General features: G+C 27.9%; 1 protein-coding gene across 2 annotated transcripts in view; it reads left to right on the forward strand.

Annotated features, from left to right (window-relative positions):
• LOC107454903 (protein turtle) overlaps window positions 1-22,231 on the forward strand; it is a 973,849-nt gene that overhangs the window by 901,393 nt on the left and 50,225 nt on the right. For both annotated transcript variants that reach the window (XM_071184031.2, XM_043039893.3), the window contains one exon: window positions 16,502-16,612. In XM_071184031.2, the coding sequence (XP_071040132.1) occupies window positions 16,502-16,612 (111 nt within the window). The remainder of the gene's footprint in view (window positions 1-16,501; window positions 16,613-22,231) is intronic.

Genomic DNA, 22,231 nt, shown 5'->3' on the forward strand with positions numbered 1-22,231 from the left:
TAAGCGCAGAAGCCGTTAGGGGTTAAAATTCATCGTAAGACTTTTGGGATACTACTTTCGATTGATTTCAAGCCTCAGCTTAAAAAAAACTTACCATCCAATATTATTATACCTGTCGTATTTAAGATATAGCGCGTTCTTTTAATCGAACTTTACACAAAGCAAACAAAAAAATTAATTCAGATGATTCCGTTATGATGTTACCCCATTAAATTACAAACTTGCAAACTATCCATGTCCAAGATTTAATGGGTTCGATCCCTGCCGGCTGAAAACTCCCCGTGTAGTAAATGGTGCCTGCTGCACGTTAAATCTGTCGAGTCGCAAAGTCCTCCGTGTCCCCGTAACAAATCAATACCTTTGAGGGTACTGATCCAGGAGCTGCCTTGTCTTCTGGATTTGTTTAAAAATTACAAGGCTACGGAGTTGAACATTAGTAGTCTTAAACCCAAAATAAGGTCGGCTGTTCAACGACGGTTATAAATTACTCTTTATTTATGCTGCGATATTAATTTTGTTAAATTTATTTTGGGTTCACAACCAGTTTGATTTTATAAATTACAGAAAACTCTCATGAATGATAAAATTACGCGTAAATTTAAACATAAATCACAATAATAAAATTTCCTAGAATATTAAGAATAGAATAAACCTTTGCACACATCACCTAGCATAACATAAGAGGAGGGGAACACCGGAAATTTTCTAAATTTCTTCCACTTTTAGGAAACTTGGTATTGTTTACATTTAGTCAACCATACAAAAGAAGAAAATATTTGAAGTAATTTTACTCGTTGACGAGGTTCATAAGAATTTTCATATGGAACAGTTTTCTTCGTTTTCATCAAGTTCTTTTTAATATTTACGAGTTTTAAAATTAATGCTAAGATTATATATGGTACCAAGTGATTTCTCTTTCTCTTCTTTTATTGATTTTTCTACTTTTGACTTACATCCACTGGAGTGTGTGCTGGTAAAAAAATTAAGATCTCGCGAGGGAAAAATAAATATTCTACAACAATGGATAAATAATGTTTATTTAAAGCAAAAAAAATCATGAAAAGCATTTAAATTTGCAATAAATTTCGAACAAATTAGAATTTCGAGAAAAAAGAAAACAGACTCATGTTTTACTTATAATTGAAAAGGGACATTTCAAAAAGCAAATCTCAACTTTGTCGTCGCATTTAATCGTGCTGCACAAGCTTCAACACCCTAGTTGAATTTCTGTGGGCTATAGATCCATCAAATCAGTTTTTTTACTTCAAGTTTAACAGTTTATAATTCTGGAACTAATTATCAAATCTTATTTTTTTATTCTATCAAAATCCTTGTACAATTTTCTATACACCTTTGTAATTTAAAGTTTTTATGCATTAGAAATTTTTCTTAACAAAACAGAATACAAAATTTAAGGTGAACCAACAAATGTGAGGAAAATTTCGCAAATAAGTATTTAAAATTGCAATAACGTGCAAGCAATTATTAAATTTTTTTTAAATAACAAAAACACTTTTTTAAGTTTATAAACAATTACTGCCCTTTTAGTAAACAAAATGAATCTAAACAAAATGAATCTAAATTATTACTTAAGACTATCTAACAAAATGGACAAAATCGACAGATTTTTAAATATTTCTTCAATCCCGATTTCAGGGCCCGTGCTAAGCATTCGCCACCTCACCAAATGTGATAAAATCGCAAATTTTGCAACAAAAAATAATTTGCGTTTTGGCACGAGTATTTGTGAATGAATTTTTTTTTTTTTACCGAAAATAAAAATATATATTCCCCTCAAACCTGAAAAAGAATAAAAAAGTTCAAAGTGAATTTTTCTGAACAAATCCTGTATTTTTTATTCGATTAGTGTAATTTCCATTAGATACGGCGTATAACCAATCAGAAAAACATTAAGTTCAGATAATGTAACATGAGAGATTATGCAAGCATGAGACAGACTACCGCAAAATGCAGATTACCACGTTTGTTACCAAACACGCGATATCACGTGAAAAAATTTCAATACAGATTATGTGGTAGCAGGATGCTCCAAATATCTTAGCAGAACTCATGCTTTCTCGTGACAATAACATATACAAGAACCTGACAATAACATAATGTTGCCTAAGGTTTTTGTGGTAGCAGGATGCTCCAAATATCTTAGCAGAACTCATGCTTTCTCGTGACAATAACATATACTAGAACCTGACGATAACATAATGTTGCCTAAGGTTTTTGTGGTAGCAGGATGCTCCAAATATTTTAGCAGAACTCATGCTTTCTCGTGACAATAACATATACAAGAACCTGACAATAACATAATGTTGCCTAAGGTTTTTGTGGTAGCAGGATGCTCCAAATATCTTAGTAGAACTCATGCTTTCTCGTGACAATAACATATACAAGAACGTGACAATAACATAGTGTTGCCTAAGGTTTATCCTTATATTACTGCCCTAGTCTAAGAAGTTATTAAAAATTAACCCCAACATTTTCCTGTTCCCTTCTATCGAAGACTATAAAACATTTAACTTTTTCATACTAGCTCTCATTCCTGCTCCTTTACTCCTCTGCAACTGCAAAGTAACTCTTGATTTTAATTTTGAATTTGCATTTTATAAAATAATTCAATTTGTAGTAAATTTGTATTTTGATTTGAAGTTTTCGATGCTAAAAAATCAATCATTACAAATCCAAATTTGATTTTGATTAAGAATTTTGGAAATTTGATTAATTTACTGGCTAACAATTTCAAATCCTTAGTTCGGGCCCTGCTATTTAAGTTCCTAAGGATAGAATGTCAAAAAATAATCAATCTCTTAGTGGAGGCCTAGGTCTAAAAGGAACCCATTTCCTTGATTGTATGTTTCTCAGTAGTTTTGGTTCCTCGATGATAAATCAGTCAGTAAGTCAGGACATGCCTTGTTACATGTATAGTTTGAACAAACTTATTACTCAATTCGTTTAAAATTTGTAAAAACATGAGTAAAAATTACGTAAAAAAATGCGGTTTAAACTTCACTTTTTTTAGTATTCAGAAATCACGTAGTATCAGAAGCAGAACTCATGCTTTCTCGTGACAATAACATATACAAGAACCTGACAATAACATAATGTTGCCTAAGGTTTTTGTGGTAGCAGGATGCTCCAAATATCTTAGTAGAACTCATGCTTTCTCGTGACAATAACATATACAAGAACGTGACAATAACATAGTGTTGCCTAAGGTTTATCCTTATATTACTGCCCTAGTCTAAGAAGTTATTAAAAATTAACCCCAACATTTTCCTGTTCCCTTCTATCGAAGACTATAAAACATTTAACTTTTTCATACTAGCTCTCATTCCTGCTCCTTTACTCCTCTGCAACTGCAAAGTAACTCTTGATTTTAATTTTGAATTTGCATTTTATAAAATAATTCAATTTGTAGTAAATTTGTATTTTGATTTGAAGTTTTCGATGCTAAAAAATCAATCATTACAAATCCAAATTTGATTTTGATTAAGAATTTTGGAAATTTGATTAATTTAATGGCTAACAATTTCAAATCCTTAGTTCGGGCCCTGCTATTTAAGTTCCTTAAGGATAGAATGTCAAAAAATAATCAATCTCTTAGTGGAGGCCTAGGTCTAAAAGGAACCCATTTCCTTGATTGTATGTTTCTCAGTAGTTTTGGTTCCACGATGATAAATCAGTCAGTAAGTCAGGACATGCCTTGTTACATGTATAGTTTGAACAAACTTATTACTCAATTCGTTTAAAATTTGTAAAAACATGAGTAAAAATTACGTAAAAAAATGCGGTTTAAACTTCACTTTTTTTAGTATTCAGAAATCACGCATTTTCTAAAATATATCACTTGTTTATCCCTCGGCATGATCACGTGGTTACTCAAAACATGAAAGGTCATGTGGGTCATTCAGTCACTCTGGTATCATTTTTGTGGCCCACAATGCATAAATAGATATTGATCTTGTTTTGTGTGTTAGCTTGCAGTAATATGGAATCCCATTAATGCCTTCATCTCAAATATTTTAGCTATAGCTCAACGGTTTATTTCTGCAACCAGTATATCTATAATTTATTGCCTTATAAATAAGTCGAATGCATCTGTAGCCTTAATAAATTGTCCATTTAACATCTTATACCAAGTTTGCTTTCAGCAAATTTCTATCAATACATTTTATTGGAGCAGGTTTGTTTCTGCTCTATCCACTTCCATTTGAGGTCACAATTACTTAACAAATTTTGGAATTAACTCGTGCTATATCTACATCTAAAATATCGCAGTCAGCATCAGTATATATATATATATATATATATATATATCACTTACTATTTATCATCGAATGATTTTCTACTTGCTGTTTAATCATCGGTAATGAAATCTCCATCGAATAAATGCATCCTCGTTTTCGAAGGCATTATGAAGAAAATATAAAAAATAAAAAATATATAAAATCTTAATTTATTGGGTTTTCTATTTTGGACTAATTGGGCAATTCAAGGGTCATTTTGCAACAATGCACATACATCCCAGACGCACCGTATATTGCTCACCCATATCAATAAAATGTTCATCAGTAATTCTTTACAATAGTATCGTAATGGCCTAGGGGTAATTTATCAATATCATATGCAAAAATAATTTTTAATTAGTGTTTCTTTTCTCATGAAGAAATTGAAATTTTTAAAAATATTTGAAAAATATTGTAATTTTTAACTAGAAAAATATTCAAAGATATATATTTCATTTTAAATTGAATTTTCCCCTTAAATCACTCTTGAGGCCAGTGGTTCACTTGGTCATTGAAGCATCATAGTATTCAGCGCATGATTTTAGAAAATATTTTTGTAGCTAAAATATTATTGCATAGCGAGATTATTGTAGATAAATTATTGTTAACTATTAAAGCACTGTCAAAAATTTATATTTTGAAAGGCAGTTTTAGAAACACTTGTTCTAATACCATTTGTATCCCAATATGTTTTTATAAATGAAAAAAAAATTTGTAAGGGCAATTTTAATCGCGTACAGCTAGGGAAGCAAATTAGTTTATAGTATTTATTTAAATTAAACATGTAAGAAAACCTGAGTAGATATAGTTATGAGATAAAAATAAATTAGATTTCTAGTATAGAAAATATACTTTTTAATGTCCACTGTTTTAAAATCAAGAAAAAAAAATCATAAATATTGATCATTTGTTAAAGAATTAACTAGCTTAATGATATAGTGCAAAAACCTAAAATGGCACTTTATGTAACTGTAAATTATTTATAATGTAGCTGTAAATTATTAATTATGTAACCGCAAGTTATTTATTATGATGTATTAAAAGAAGTTCGAGTCTAAACATTTTGCCTTCAATATTTTCTTGAAATATTCACACACTTTAATTATACACATTTCAAATTATTTACACAAAAACTTTATACAGATAAGAAACTTTTTAAGTGGTCTTTATTTTAATAAAAGTTCTAACAACACATTTGGTCCACGATCAGGAAGGAAAATGTACTCTCAAAAATAATATTAGTGAAATATTATTGCACAATTTATTATGCATCAAATTTATTGCATAATTTTAAAAAAATATTTCAATGTAATGTTTTTATTTAATCGGGAACCACCACCACATTGAGGTGTTAATTTGTTTAGAGGATCAATGACGCGCAGCTACTAGTTTTTTAATCTCTTTATTTAACATTTTTTCGTTAAATTTAGTTAAAAACGTCGTTTACTTTTGATTCTTTTGTTAGTTAGACAAATTTAGTTCTGGGTCATCAATCATAAAGTTTAATCCAGTCCTGAATTGAAAGATTTATGATCGTGAAATATAGGGAGTGTTTAAAAGATTTTCAGGTCTAGCAGGGTTCACAAAACTTTAACGTTGTTTAAATGTACTTAACTATATTTAGTCAAGTAATGTCTTGAGTGACAAGACCAAAGATAAATGACAATGTACTTTAAAAAGAATCGAAAAAAAAAGTAGAATTGCTTTACAATGGTCTAAAAAGAAATGAACTAAAGATTCGTGTCAACGATCCAAGTGCAATAAAAAGCCCTACCATCGATAAAAGGAAGCTCGGAAACTTTAGAAAATGTACAAAAAATGTTAGTGAATGAAAAGTTAAGTTTCAAAGTAAGAAAAAAAATCTTTGAAAATTCGTGCAACTCTTTCATTGCTAGGATAGCAAGAAACTTGGGTTATTGATTGACTTGCTACCCCCTAAAAAAGAAATTTTTTGTTCGTTCTGAATTTTTTTTTTTTATTGAGAATAAAAAAAGGATTCCGAACATTGAGAAAAATGCCTTTTGTTTCATTTTCTTTTTTTGCTTATATTCTTCTTTTTTGCCTATATTCTTCTTTTCCGGCCATTCCGCATAAGATCATTTTTTCTTATGATAAAATGGGTGATCCAAATGTTCACACTTCTATTATGGAATGATAAAAATCCTGTTTGAGGTTTTTTTTTTTTTTGAACAGCACTCATACTTTTTTGCTCTGCCATTTTTAACTTCTGGCTAAAATATGGAGAATAAATAGATTATAATAACTTGGGTCTATTTATCCTGAATTCTTTTTATTGCATTATTTCATAAAAAAGTTAATAGCACTCAGTTTATTTTCTTAGAAAAAGTTAACAGATATTATTTTTAAATTTGGTTGGATATCTTTTCGATTTATATTGTAATATTTAAGCTAAACAATTGAATAAAGTTGCAATAAATTTTAATTAAAGTAGCTACGATTACGAAATTGGTCATCGTCTTAGGTCAACATTCTGAAACCAAAGAAGAAATAGTAATTCCAAATATTAAGTAAAATGCAATTTGTTTAATTTTCCTTTTTGTCTGAATTGTTTAATTTTGTTTAATTTTCCTCTTTGTTCACAGATACTCCGCAAAATATAAATTTTTATATTATATAAAAAAAAAATATTCAAATTTTCAAATTCATAATATAATAGAAATCCTCAATAAGATTTTTGGCGCTGTTATTTTTGTTTTTGTCTATAACGCATGATTGTATAATAAAACGGGTATTTCAGCAATTTTCGTTTTATTACGGGGATTACATTCCAGATTTCTTGTTTTCATATTTTTAACTTTAGAAATGAAAAATATACTTATCATATTTAATTGGTGCTTACTTATTTTGAACGTTATGTCATTAAAATTTTTTTATTTTACATATTTTAATTGCTGTTACGTTTTAACTATCAGTGACATTGGTGTTTGATAAAAAAAAAATTTTGCCGTTTAGTTCAGTAGAATTATTCAATGTTAAATTTTTATTTACGTTCTATTTTTAAATAATTGTTATAAAATTTTATTTTCAAATATTTTAAAAACTAAACTGAAACTTCGGTAGAAGCAAGTTACTAGATTAAAATCTCAATTTTTGTTGTATTATAGTTACCGTTCCCTGTAATTATTTTCCCGTGCACGGTTTTTTTTTATAAAATAATATTTTAAATGTTTTTAACTAGGTTAATACAAATATCTAAGAGTCTTGTCACTTTCTTTATATATCATTAAATGTATTTAAAACTGTTTTTTATAAGAAAAATATACATACCCTTGCATAAATTTAAGGTATTTTTGATTTTTATTTGAGGTGTCATGGTTGATTTGATGTTTATTCGAAGTTTATTTCAAAAACAACCTTAAAAGATTAACCTCCCAAGGTGTATAATCAAAACGTGTGGATTATTTTTTTCACACTTGAGGTTGTTTTGATTTTAAAATCTATTTTAGAGCAATCAGCATAGGGAGGTTGTTTTTGAGGTGTACGGATTATTTTTTCTACACTTCAAGCAGATACGTATATTTGAGGTGTTAATAATTTCACCCGATCTAAACTAAAATTATTTCTGAGTTATATATGAGGTTGATTTTTTGAGTAGTAAATGAGGTTGAAAATCAGGTTTATCAATGATGTTTTTTTCGTCCAAATATAAACTCATTTTCTACCTCAGGTGTATTTTTTGCCTCCGTCAATCTCAAAGCAACCTCAAATACACCTTATTTTTTTGAAAGTGTGAAAATTACATTTGTTTAATCATAGCTCAAACCACAAGAATAAAATATTTTGGTAAGATTTAAAACACAAGTAACACCAAGGGTTGTGATAAAAAATTATTTTTATTTTTATTTTTTATCCTTAAACTGTTAAGAACTGACCCTAATAATAAATTATATGCAGCGAAAGGCTTTAAAACTACATTTAAAAGCTTAACGTGTTTCATTCTGGGCTTATTATTCCACCCCAATGCACATAATAAGATGCTCTATTCATCTTCAGAAAGATTAAAACCTGTCTTAGCTTTTCAGACGGGAAACACCGGAAAAGCGTTCGTTATCTCGAATTTTGTTTATACGCTACTTTGTTACTTTGTTCAACAGGAAAAGTACAATAAATTTGCTTTTCTAATTCCTAAAACAAAAACAAACTTCGACTAAGCCTACTTATACTGGTATTTCTAGTTAAGATATCGTTTATTCCTCGATTTTATTTATTTACTTTTTTCAAAAAATAAATTAGACTGCTAAGGCAGGATCATGAATGAAAAATAATAAAGTAACATGTTTATTAAAGCCTCTGATCTCAGTGTTTTACATTGTTGAAAGTTGGAAAATGTCGTTTAGCCAGATTCCTTGTCTAATTTGTTGTAGCAAAAATTTTCATTTTACTTATTTATTTTTTATAATTGCCTCTGCTTAATATCTAACACAAAAGACAAATGAACCATTTTATTGAATGTACTCGAAAAAGCTAAAGCATAGCAGTCATTTGTCGATAAACTGAAAAAAAAATCTTTACAAAAATGCAAATGTGGCATTCTTGTTTTAAGCGTTGCATTTTTGTTAGCTGGTAATCATTTTTAAGATTTAACAAGAACAAATTCTTTACAGGATTTAATAAGGTTTCGGCCGTTTTTCTGCCAAAATTTTAAATGTTTTTAAAAGTTTTTAGAAAATGAAAAGTAAAGTTCCCAGTTCTGGATTGAGTTTCCTTGTAGCGTAGTTACTTCTCTACTCTAAAAATTAGTTTAGTTTTTACATAATGTTGTTGTTACTTATACTGAATTGCAAATACCAGAAACCTGCTCGAAATCAGAAAATTCTTAAGGCAGAGGGTGCGTTTTTTGTTTTTTCAGCGCCATCATCCATGGCGAAGGATACAACTTCTGCCACACACACGTCACAGCCCATTTTATAGGGAAAGCATAATCATATTCCATTTATTGAACGAGAGGTGAACGATCAATCTCTAATTTAGTACCCCCAAAGATATTGATTAATTATGGGAACTTCGAAGAATTTGAGATCCCCACAGATTTAACGTTCTCTGGTCGCTAATTAATATAGCGGGAAACAGAATCACGTTCTCAAGACAACGAGCCCAACCAAGCTATCCATGCCCTTTTAATACAAAACATTATAAAAATGCTTTTAAATGCTGAACCTTTAAATACTACTTATGAACAGCTTTGGGAAGAAAGATTTGGTCAAAACTATCGGAATATGGTAACATTTGCCATGCTCCAGTTTCTATGGGGACACCAAAAAAATCTAACTTTTGCCGAAACACTTTTGTGATGATTTTGGTAAAATTAACAATAAAATATCGTTTTATAATCGTTTTCCATTGATACTTTAGATCATGGCATAAAAATCACTTTTTTTGGTTAAATTCACTTTTCAGTTTCGTAATATTTGCTAAATGTACGGTAACTCGAACTGCAATTTTGAAAACCAGAATTTCCGGTAAACTGTTACCATATGAGCGGAAAATGCAGCAAATTAATAGTTTAAATAACGTATATTTTGGTTTTACTAATCAGGATTATGCTTCTTTTTCCAAACCAGAAATGTTATTACCACGCAGGGTGGTAATTTTACCAGAATTTTCTTTCTCCATGTGAAATCTATATCGCAAATATGTTACCTTTATGAATGTAACTTTATATTTACTAGGATTGAAGATATGATATATTTAAATGTTTTGAAATGATAGAAAAAAAAAGTAAAACAGAAAACAAATAAGTTTTTCTTCATTTTTGACTTTAAAAATGCCAGTATAGTAAGAATTTAATAAAATATGACGTGAAATGTTTTTAGGAATATTCAAGATATATTTTCTAGTCATTATTTTTCAACGAAATAGATTTTACTCGTTCTGTAAAGTATATTAATTCTATAGTAAATACATTAATCTTTGTGTTTTGCTTGACCATAGAATAAAAAAAAATCTGCTGGTGACGCCATCTTTTGGAGTATTTAAAAAAACTACGAACAAAACATCAAACATGGAAATCCCGTTCGTAAAATGTGGGAGAATAATTATTTTTTCCCCTTATTAAAAGCGTTTGATTCAGTTTCGAGTAAATAATGTAAAAAGTCTTTAAAAAATACATGATTAGTTAATTTTGTTAACATTACAAAAAATGTCCCTTTTTATTTATTCTCTTTTTTACTTTACATTAACATTTTTTGAAAAATCAATCCTTAGTGTTAAACTTTTTGTCCTTCAAAAGCGATAAAAAATATGATTTTTTTACTTTTTTTGAAGTTGCCTTGTTAAAGAAAGAAATAGAATATAGCAATTAAAAAAATATTGCGCATAAATTAAATTGCTTAAATTAATCTCAAATTTTTTGAAGTATTTAAAAAAAAGTTCTCTGAACAAAATATTATGAGAGAATGCTCTATTTTAAACTTAAAATAAAGGAGAAAAAATACATTTTTTTCAATAAAATCGCTTGAATAAGTTTAATAGAAGAAATAGATTATTAAAGTTAAGGAGAAAACCTATGCACGCTATTTGATAGCGTGATTTACATAAGTTTCGTTAATTCTTATTATTAGTTCCATATAAAAATATAAAAATTTATTTTACTCCATTTTGCACTGTTTGCACATTAGCCTAATATTTTCATCTAAAACAATATTGCATACATTACTTTATCGTTAAATTTTTAATAAAATTTATTTCTCCAATGATTCGATAAGAAAAAAAAATATTAGGTAAATGTTCTGGAAAAATTAATTGAAAAAAATGACATTTTCAATTAATCTGTATTTAATTTTTTTAAAATATCTTTGTCAAAATATTAATGCATTTCTATACGGATAACCTGTGGTAAAAAGTATTTTTAATGATGTGCATTTAAACCGAACATTATTTTCACGCAGCCATAATAAGTAATTGTTATGTTTATTTCCTCTTTATTCTTAATGACTTTACAACAAAATACTCATTAGGTTGCTCAATAACTAACTTCATTAATGATAAAACTCACCGTTAAAATTTTTAAATGCAATCGTATCACTTTAAATACAAAAGTGTCCTCATTATGAGTTTAATGGCTCTAATATTTTTTCATACTGTTCACATTTTAAACAAACTTTCATGGTATTATTAATTAACAATGAAGTAGAAAATAAGCCTGAAATATTTTAATGAATGGAAGTAATTGCAAGAGAGCATTTAAACAATTCGATGAAATGATTGTGAATTAATGAAGAGTGAAAAAAATCAAACAAATTTTAGCCTGAAATGAAAGTTTATTTAACTATCCTCAATTCTAAAATAAGGAATTTTCAGAAGTTAAAGTTAAAGCTTTTAATTGTAATTAAATTATATTTCGATTTTTTTTTTTTTTTTTTACTATGCAAAAAAATTTTTTATTTTATTAGGATATGTATACAGACGCATATCCTTACTTTAAAAAGTTTTATTTGACAAATAGTTTTGTTTTTCAATTGCTTTGTGATTCAAATACCACAAATAATTATTTTAATGATTTATACTGCATTTATTAAGCAATGCTGAAAAGTTTATTAAATATTTTTCCAGAAACATTAATATTTGTTTCAGTAGAATTAAAAAGAATTTTAATTTTACTGCACAAGTTGTCTTTCGATATATTTTTCACGTAATTTTCGTAAATATATTAAAAGGCTTGCAATGTAAAAATTGTTTTGTGATGTTTCTTAATCACGCTAATTGTTTTAAATCTTCCATGAATCATAAAAAAAAATATTTTTTCAAAATTAGCTTTTAAACAATTTCGTATACGGACAAATTTCAGAATATTGTTTAACCACTATAAACTATTCCCCTGTTTGAGTTGATTTGTAGTCTTGAAAAAATACTAGAGGTTAAACAGCCACTAAACTGATTGGTTGGTTACATGCAAGTACGTTTCTGATAATTACAACGTAATGAATTTTATTCTCACTGATCAAAGTTAAGCTGTTTTTTTTTCAATAAATTCAGATCAATAAAATCTTCTAATTTTCCGAGTAATTTTTCTCATTTGTCCTAGATCAATAAAATTTTCTCATTTAACAAGTAATTTTTAAATTTTTTGTGATATTTCATAATTGCACTAAATTTTCTATAAATTTCCTTAAAACATGGGGAAAAAAAGCGTTTCAATTTTAACACTCAAAGAGTTTCTCATATAGGCGAATTTAAGATAATTGTTTTACCTCTACACACAATTTACATGTTTGAGTAGAGTTGCAGTCTGCAGAAACCAGTACCAGAGGTAAAAATACCCCCATTCCTAGAACTGATTTGTTGGTAGTACGAAAGTATGTTTTTGATAATTACCTCGCATTGTATTTTATTCTCATTGATTACAAATGAAGAACGAGAAATATATTTTGCTCAATAAAATCTTCGAATTTTTCTAAGAAAATATAAAAACAGAATGATGTTCGTATTTTTTTGAAGTTTTGTGTTATTTTACCGTTTAATAGATGATTTTTAAATCTTCTTTAATGTTCTTCTAATTTTTAAATCTTCTTTAAAGCACTTAAAATTACATTTCAAATCTGTATCTCTAGAGGTTCTGCAAATTAGCAAAGATGGATAGTGTTTCAACTCTTTTGAATTGAGAATAAGTTCTCAAAAATTATTATTTAAACTTAAAATTCTACCAATGATTGAACTGTTTGGTTTGTTATACGCGAATCTACATTCGATTTCTCATTAATTATTTTCAAATGATCACAGGCTATATCAAATAATCATTCACTTTTATTCATATTGGCTGTAATCTTATACATTAATTGTTTAGATTATATTATTAGATATTTTTTTACATAATTATACATTGAAGAAAAATAAATTTGTTATATGATGACATATATTTCAAGTTGCTTCAAAATAAATTTCGTTGCTTTTCATAATAAAAAAGAATCACGAAATTGAAATGGTCCTCAAAATCCATTGAATGAAGCCTTTCAAAAACAAATATAAGTAAATTAATGTTTTTAGACATTAATGGAACTTCCGGTACATTTTAATCAAAATTACTATTAAATATACTTTTTATAAGCAACTGATTTTATAACTATTGATTTCAAACAACTGAATTTTTAACATTTAAATTATTTTCCAGCTCCAAAATGTAAATGACTCATCCCTCCATAGTAATGTAGGGAATCAGATATTCAAAATAATTCTAAAGCTGTAGAAGAAGAAAAATAATGTTTATTTCCTTTTGTAGTCCATTTGGAAATAATCTATTAAATATGTTTAATTTTCTTAAAATAGCGTTTGATAGTTTTCTGAATAGTTAAATAGTTTTCTGCAATATGCACATAGAAATAGTTAATTTTAGAAGGAATCTTTGGGATAAAATGTTTCAAACTTTATTATTACAAATACCAATCCAAAATATCAAGCACAGAATTATTTAAACACATACGATTGTATACAGGGCCTCTATCGTGTCAGCAAACAATGACTTTAATACACATCTATGTCATGTATGCAGGGAAGTAATGGTGACTATTCGGAGTTAACCGTCCATTGGGAGGGACAACAACAATTGCTGAAATTAGCAAATGTTATTATAAAAGATAATAACTGATACAGACGTTACTTGAAATGGAATGCAGGAGAATTTACTTAGGGATCTAAAACTTCATACAGAAAAATATTTACGTTAAAGTTGCGCCTTTATAAATATTTTCGTATAATAAAAATGTAATATTGTAGAAAATGTAATGTTTATCGAGGCTCTTGGAATTGAAGATGTAATTTAATATTACTTAAAATCAAGTAAAATATGTTTTTAATCAGAAATAATGAGTTGTCATGAAATGTATCAAAAGTTCTTTACAAATGTGTTTACCATGAAAAACAATAAATTTGAGATAATTAAATCTACTATAAAAATAAATTTATAATTTATTTATTATTTAGTTGAGAAAAATGTGTGTTAATTTATTAAGTAGAACAATTCTTAAAATAAATTATTTTAATGATATTAAAATGAACGACCAAGATGTGCTACAAGCGAAAGATAGTTTTTACATTAAAAAAAATTAGTTTTGCATTAACGAAAATTTAATTTTCTTTAATGCAAAATTTGCTTTAAGAGTTTTGTTGTTTGACAAATTAAAAAAAAAACAATTACTTCAATGAAATGTTTCAAGAGTTGAAATTAACAAATGTGTTTATTATGTAAAAAAATAAATTAAAGACAGTTTTACATGATGTAGTAATAAAAATATATAATTTATGAATTATTCATTAATTAGTTAAAATAAATTTATGATATTTAACTTATTTAGAAATACAATTCTTGAAATAGTAACTTTATTTAAATGAGATTGAAACAAACGATGAAAATATACTACGATACGAGTAATATTTGAGGAAAGATAACTTGCATTTTTTTTAATATTTTAGTGACATTAATAGAAGTTAATACAGAGTGTACCCTTATCCATCGTTCCCCCAACTTTAATTTTCTCATACGTATCGGTAGCAAAGAAACGATATCAATATTGATAGATATTGATAGATTTTATTGATAACATTGTATTGATAGATTTCATTGATAGCTTTAAAAATGTTATTCTTATAATGTTAATAATACCAGTCTAGATTATTTTCGATATATTGCAAATTCCAGCATTGCTCGTTTAGAAATTGTTTCGATATTTTACAAAAATAAAATCTTGAAGTTAATTATTTTTGAGAAAAAAAAACAAGTGCTAGTGATGAAGAATTTCAGATCAAAATTGCGGTCTGTGGATGGTTGGTCTGTAAATGGGTTCTCCTGTAAAACGGGCTGTGACGCATGTGTTAAGAAGGCGAACTCTTGGCCATAGATGGCGCCACTAAAAACAAAAAAGAAGCGCGCCCCTCTGCCTTGAAATGGGCTTACTGGTATTGACAAGTGGTATAAGACAACAACAACAATTTTAAGGAAAATGAGGATCTGTTACAGTTTGGTTAAACCTTCTCAAACAACGCGTTTAATTACAGTTAACAGTTGAGAAAAATATTGAAGCTCGTGGTGTTGTCGGTAAAAATTTGGTTGCAGAAGATTGTGCTAAGTGATTCGAATGTAGGTCTCAAAATATATGAAACACTGAGGACCTTTCAGTATTCACATGAACTTACTGAAAATAAACATGAATTCATTAAAAATTGTCGAAAATGTATTGCTTGATTTCAGTTTAAAGCAAATTTACAAATATTTCTAATAAACGAATGTGTTTATTCAACTGCCTTTTGTATCATTAATACTTTAGCATTAAATACAAAAGGATTAAGTTTTTTTTTCATATTTTAAATTTACTAATTTTCATGTTCATAACTTCGTTATTACTTTCATACAATTTCAACTCATATCTTAATATTTTAAGTTTACCCACAATCGTCATTTTAATATAGTTATTGTCCGAAAATAATTTTCCCTTGAGAAATGATTGATTGATTTACTATTGTTTTCAGGTGGATATTCTCAAAGATCGATATTCATTTCATTATTTGTTTAAATTCAATATTTTTTTACGTCTGCCGTGAATGCATATAGACTATTTATTCATTTGTATAAATATTATGAATACTTAAATAAATAAATACAGCTAACATAAACATATAGGTAAAATTGGTATGTGACATTCCACTTATATTTTGTGAAAAATCCTTACTTATTACAAAATAGTAATTATTGCCCTTAAAATTTAATAACGTAAAAAAAATTTTATTATATATTTAAATAAATAAATACAGCTAAAATAAAGATACAGACAAAATTAATATTTAACATTCCATTTGTATTCCGTCAAAGATCCTCACTTATTACACAATATTAATAATTGTCCATAGAATTAAATAACGTAATAAAGTATTTAATATTACATATTTCAATAAATAAATGCAGCTAATATAAATATATAGAAAGAATCGTTTTGTAATATTTCATTTATGTTTCGTCAAAAGCCCTGATTCATTATATAATATTAATTTTTGTCCATGGAATTTAATAGCGTAAACAAATGTTTAATATTACATAGTTAAATAATAAAATGCAGAAACAAATGGATAACATTTCCATATAGATGAAATCATATGTTACATTCCATTTACGTTTTGCCAAAAGAAACACTTATTACATAATTTTTAATTATCGTTCGTGAAATTTAATAACTTAATCGAAATGTTATTTTTTGCAGTTCCTCCTGGAGAGCCAGCAATCTTAGATGAGGAAGGTGTTCAAGTAAAAGGAATGATTGGTCCGTATAATGAAGGAGATTCCTTGCTCATAATATGTGAATCCATAGGCGGTAAGTGTAAATAAATTAAATGTCAAACTACTTGCCAAACGCGTCAATTAAATTTTCTATTGACGAAATCTTGCATGATATCGATTCTTTGACATTGCCTTCAAGAATAGTTAGTTTCAATTTTATGGTATTGTTTAGATTTTTTACTTATTCTACTCAAGTAGGAGTTCAAAAATACATATCCCGTCATTTTGTATATTTTGCAATATTTTACTAGCGTTTTGTATTTTAATTGGCTTATCTTTAGTTAAGAAAACTATCTTTTAGATTGGTGCAGCTTGTATATGAAGAGGTATATGTTTCTTTAATTATAGTTGAAATATCGATAATGTTAAAAAAAAGAATTTTTTCTTTGAAAAAAAATAATTAGTAAAAATTAATATGAAACCAAACGCTATAAGCGAAAAAGAAGTATCACTTAAATAATGTTAAAAAATTATTTTGCTTTGCTCGTAATTTCATTGAAGATTTTTTTCTAGCGGAATTTTATTTAGTAAACTAGTTAATGAGTTATGATATTTCTGAATAACAACAATTTTAAACAGAAATAATTTTATGTAATATAATTATTTGATATTTTTTTAATAACTTAAGAAAATTATTTACAAAATTCTATCAACAGTTTAGAATGTAGAACAAACGAACAACCTTAAATAAATTATTACTTCCTTTTTGTTTAAATAAAAAAATAAGAATAAATGCGTCAAAACCTAGACTTTTTCTCTTTCTTTTTTTAAAAAAAGAAATTTTGCAAATCCTCATGGTATATATAATAGTGTGTCTTATTTATTATTTTTTTCACCATTCTCAAAATATTCTATTTATATCGTAATTCCTAATTAATTCCATAGTTACAAAATTAATGAACTTATATAATATTAACTCTAATTAAGAAAGTTTTTTTAAACCAATTAAGTTGTTTAACTAAAAAACAAATTAATTTATACAGTAACTACTACAAATACTTTACTACTTTCGTTTTTGTTTTCCTTCACTGAGTGGGGTATTTTTTTAAGTCAGTTTTTCATTTTAATAGATAATTAGGTTTTTAATTTTATAACAAATATTTTATTTTTCAGAGATAAAGATCGTTAGATGTTTAATTGAGAGTTCAATTTTTTTCAAAATTTAAAACATGTACATAATTTTCAATATTTGTATGAAACGATTATCTATTGCTGAACTTCGTTAAGGTATTGATTATATTTCTAACTCTTTCATTAAATTTTTATCAAATAAAAACTGGGATATACGTATTAAAGGCAGAAATACAGTGGTATGGTAGCAGCCCCAACCTTAATGATTGTAAATTGGGGCATTAAAAGCACCTCAAATATCACAAACGGCAACTAAATTCTTAAAAACAAACGGCAGTTATCTTTGTTCAAGACTTACATTGTTTCTCATTTACAATCTCGTGCAAAAATTAAATTAATTTCATTTAGCCATATACCATATTGGATTTTTCTCGTTTCGAAGATATTAATTCGCACGGAAAAAGAAAAATGCACACACTTTCTTCAGTTACCCCACTTTTTTAAAACTTTGTGGAAACCTGCTTTGTTACTTACACGTCTTTCTACCTTTCTAGATTTTTTATTTCAAATTTTGTTTTCAATATCTTTTACTACCTTTACACATGCTTCCTCTTTATTCACCTTTCCTACTTCTATCAGTTCTATTTTTCTTACCATTCATTAATTAAATGAAATAATGCCTTGAAAAACTTCCAATGGGCTTAGTCTTGCCTCTTTACTTTTAATAAAAATATACATAAATACACAAGTGGGCGACCTTTGTGCTAAAATAAAGTTATTCAAAATTGTTCTTCAATTTTTGATTTAGATTTTTATGAGTCTTATAATATTTTTAAAAATTCCAAACTGTTGGTCAATGACCTATCCAGCGTTCTTTATCTTTCTCCAGTTTGGAAATCTAAGATTAAACCTAACTAACCCCCCCTTTTCTTGTTCCTTGCTTCCCATTCATCGTCATCCCTTCACCCTTCCCTCCTATTGGCTGTTGCTCTAACGTCACCTTTCTCTATATATTTTACCCTATTTTCTCTCATTTCTTTCGGTTGCACTGATGAAGGTTGCCCTTTGAGCATCTGAAACAGCTGTCTGCATTTAATAATATTTTTTGTGCTCTTTAACGTTGTTTACCTTAGTTTGAAAAATATACATAATTTAAGTTTTTTGTGTAATAATAATTATTATTTATTGTTGAATTTTGTGAGTATAATATGCATTATTTGCAGGCTCATTGTGAATAGAGTTAAGTGAAACGAGTATGGAAATTTGAACCAAATTCACTTCAAATTATTTGCTTTTAAATTTTAGCTCAATGATATCGTTAAGACTGACATAAATATATTTCATCACGATATAAAACGTTCAAATCCTCGTTGAATTTTAAAGACAAACGGCAGTTATCTTTTATTCAAGGCTTCCGTAGTTTCTCAGTTACGATCTTCTGCGAAAATTAAATGAATTTTACTTCCCCGTGTACTTTATTGGCTTTTTCTCATTTCGCTGATTCACTCGCACGGAAAATGAAAAATACACACACTTTCAGATCTTCGGTTTCCCCGCTTTTCGTAACTTTGTGAAAACCTGCTTCGTTACTTACACATCTTTCTCCCTTTCTAGATTTTTTCTTTTCATTTTGTTTTCACTATCTCTTACTGCCTTTACACATACTTTCGCTTTACCCGTCTTACCCACTTCTATTCATTCTATTTTCATTATCTAAGGATACTCCTTTAGAACATTTTCCACTTGGTTTCTCCTGGTTCTAACGCTGCGACAAGAAACCTTCTGTGGAAAGTTTGGGAAACAGGGATGCTGAGGTAATTGTTTGGGCGAGAAATGTAAAAGTTAGAGTGGTCGTTTCGAAATCTTTAACGTTAGTTTCGAATTTCGAGTAAAGTAGACCACCCGGTGAGGTAAAAGGAGAAAAAAAATGGCTGGGATTAGTGTGATGGGAGACGACTAAATCTGAGAGTTAGTTGGAAGTCGCTGTAAATCTGCGATTCTAGAACTATTTTCTGAATAAATCGGAATCGTAATTGCTTTTGTAAATTTGAGAAGTGAAGCAGAAAATTGATGTTTTATTATATTACTTTGGGAAGCAATAAAAGATACCATAATTTTGGAATTACGCTTTGTGGATGTTTTGTGTTTTTATTTTTGAGACTTTTGCTTTTAAAGTTTTGCCTTTTAAATGGTATTCAAGCAAAAAGCTTTAGTAAAATTTTGTAGATGAATACTTGTGAGATTTTCTTAATTTATTTTATTACACATGCTTCTATCAAAATTTACATGATGTTGATAAGTGTCTTAATGAGCAACATCACTAGAGAAGAAAAAAGAACATAATTATAAGAGAATTCTACATTCCATTTAAACTATCAACTAAGTATTCCGCATTCGTTACTTAAACGTTTATACCCTCTTTTTTCTTAAAAATTTAGCCTCAAATACGATGTAATTTAATGTCTTTGTTCGGTCCAGATACCTAATGGCGGAAAATAAAAATAAAAAATAACTGAATCAATATTGATAGAAAAAAATGAAGCTATATGTGCAAAAAAAAAATAAAATAAAAAAAAATTAAATTTATTCCACGAATTTTGATTGAATTATAAAATTTGTTTTATTTTGAATTTGTATAAGTACTTTTGTGCACAATACATGGATTGGAACCTGTTCAAGTTGACCACTTGTGTTAAATAGCTTTTGTGGTCAACTTAGCATTGTAATAAACATTTGTTTTTTTCTAACTTTTTATTTTTTACATAACTTATAGTTATTTTATTTATATTGAGTTGAAAATACAATTCATTTTAAAATTCACTTAGTTTTAAGTTGAGACTAATTATCAAAATAGATATTAATTTACTAGTTAGTTTGTATTAGAAATTGCAAAATTAAAAATAATAAATTATAAAATAAAATTATTTTGTTTACTTACAGACTCGATATTTATTATATTGATTTACTTAAAATATCAGTTTTCAGGAAGTGCTAATCATCAACTATTGGTGGTTTATATTACTTTTAAAATTTTTTTATTATGCTTTCAAAACAAATGCGCTGCCTCTTACAAAGCAAACAAAAAGCTCCGAAAATTTCTCTTAATGATCAACTTCACAAGCTATTTTGGTTAGATTTATAATTCTATATCACCAATTCAGAGAAGTTCCGCTAAATAACATAATTGTATAAAAATAATCCTTTTTTTTTGCCAATTCTTAGAGAGCTAAAAATAGTGTTCTATCACACTATTAGAGACGTTTAATTTATTTCAGCTGTTAAAGTATAAGATAGAAAAGTAGTCAAGTTACCCAGCTTTCACTTTCTTTTATTATAAGGAATACATTTGGTCTTTGATAATGGAGGTCTAATTACAAGGGTTGTCACATTACAAGGGTGATCACTTTACAACTTTCACTCTAATTTTATCCCACTCATCCTAAACAACTTATTTTTCATCATTCTAAGTACTAAAAGGGAATGAATTTCTTGACTGAAATTGATTTTCCGGAAACTAAACAAATCGACAACTGAGAATTTCAGTCTACTTCAGGGAATTTCTCAAAGAATTCACAAAAACTCATTTGTATGTCGACTGGTTTTTTCGTGTTTTCATACATTTTAAAATAAACCTACATTGTAGTCGAATTTCTCTGAGTCATATAAACAAAACTTAATATATTGTTTTTTTGCATTTTAGATAGTCTAAAATTTAATTTAAATTGTATAATCTGTTTAACACGTTGACTGCTGCCTCGCGTTTACAGTGCAATCTCCTTCAGGCCACGAGTACCGCTGTACGAAGCGTATTCTGCTAATTGCCCCACCGATATTTTAATAATGCGAGGCTCTCTGGTGGTCACAAGAATAATATCTCGTTCCGTTTGTTTCTATGGTATCATGTCTGTCTATTTGTGTCGTGTCCGTTGCTTCGCATCAACTTTACACGGTCAGTTTGAATCACGTTCAGTTGCCGAGTAAAGAAGAGTATAACTTTAAGTTTTTACCCTTATTCGTTGAAATTTCGAAAAGAAAAATAGAGAACTTAGCTCTTAGTGCATCAAATAGCAATGAACAAGAAATCTTTTACGAGGCTCACAATAATTGCTTAATAAATCAGTTTTGTATTACTTTATTACAATTCAATAGTTGTGTTACTTCCAGTGAAATATCTTTTCAAATAAATGCGAATATCCTTCGCAAGTAGTCAAATAAGCGTCACCCCACTACGGCCCAATCAGAAACTTTGCTATCACCCGAATATGGGTGACACGGCCCGATCAGAATTCTTGCTGTCAATATGGGTGACGCTGCAGTCAACGTTTTAAACGGCTAATTTGTTTTATGATTTCCTGAAAACTTACACGTTACCAGACTTGATACCTCCAGACAGAGAAGTGTTAGAAAGGTATTAATTATTGATTCGAATTGCTTCTCAAAACATTTACTTATTATTCTATATTTACTTAATCAAAATTTTATAATATACGATATTATTTTATTATGACCTTTTGCATAAATTATGTTTTGTTCTGAAACATTATCATTGTCACTTTTTAATAAACACTGATATCCTAAAAAA

The sequence above is a fragment of the Parasteatoda tepidariorum genome, chromosome 10 (genome assembly GCF_982258835.1).
Source record: "Parasteatoda tepidariorum strain Cologne lab strain chromosome 10, Ptep-v5.0, whole genome shotgun sequence".
In the NCBI taxonomy this organism is placed as follows: Eukaryota; Metazoa; Arthropoda; class Arachnida; order Araneae; family Theridiidae; genus Parasteatoda; species Parasteatoda tepidariorum.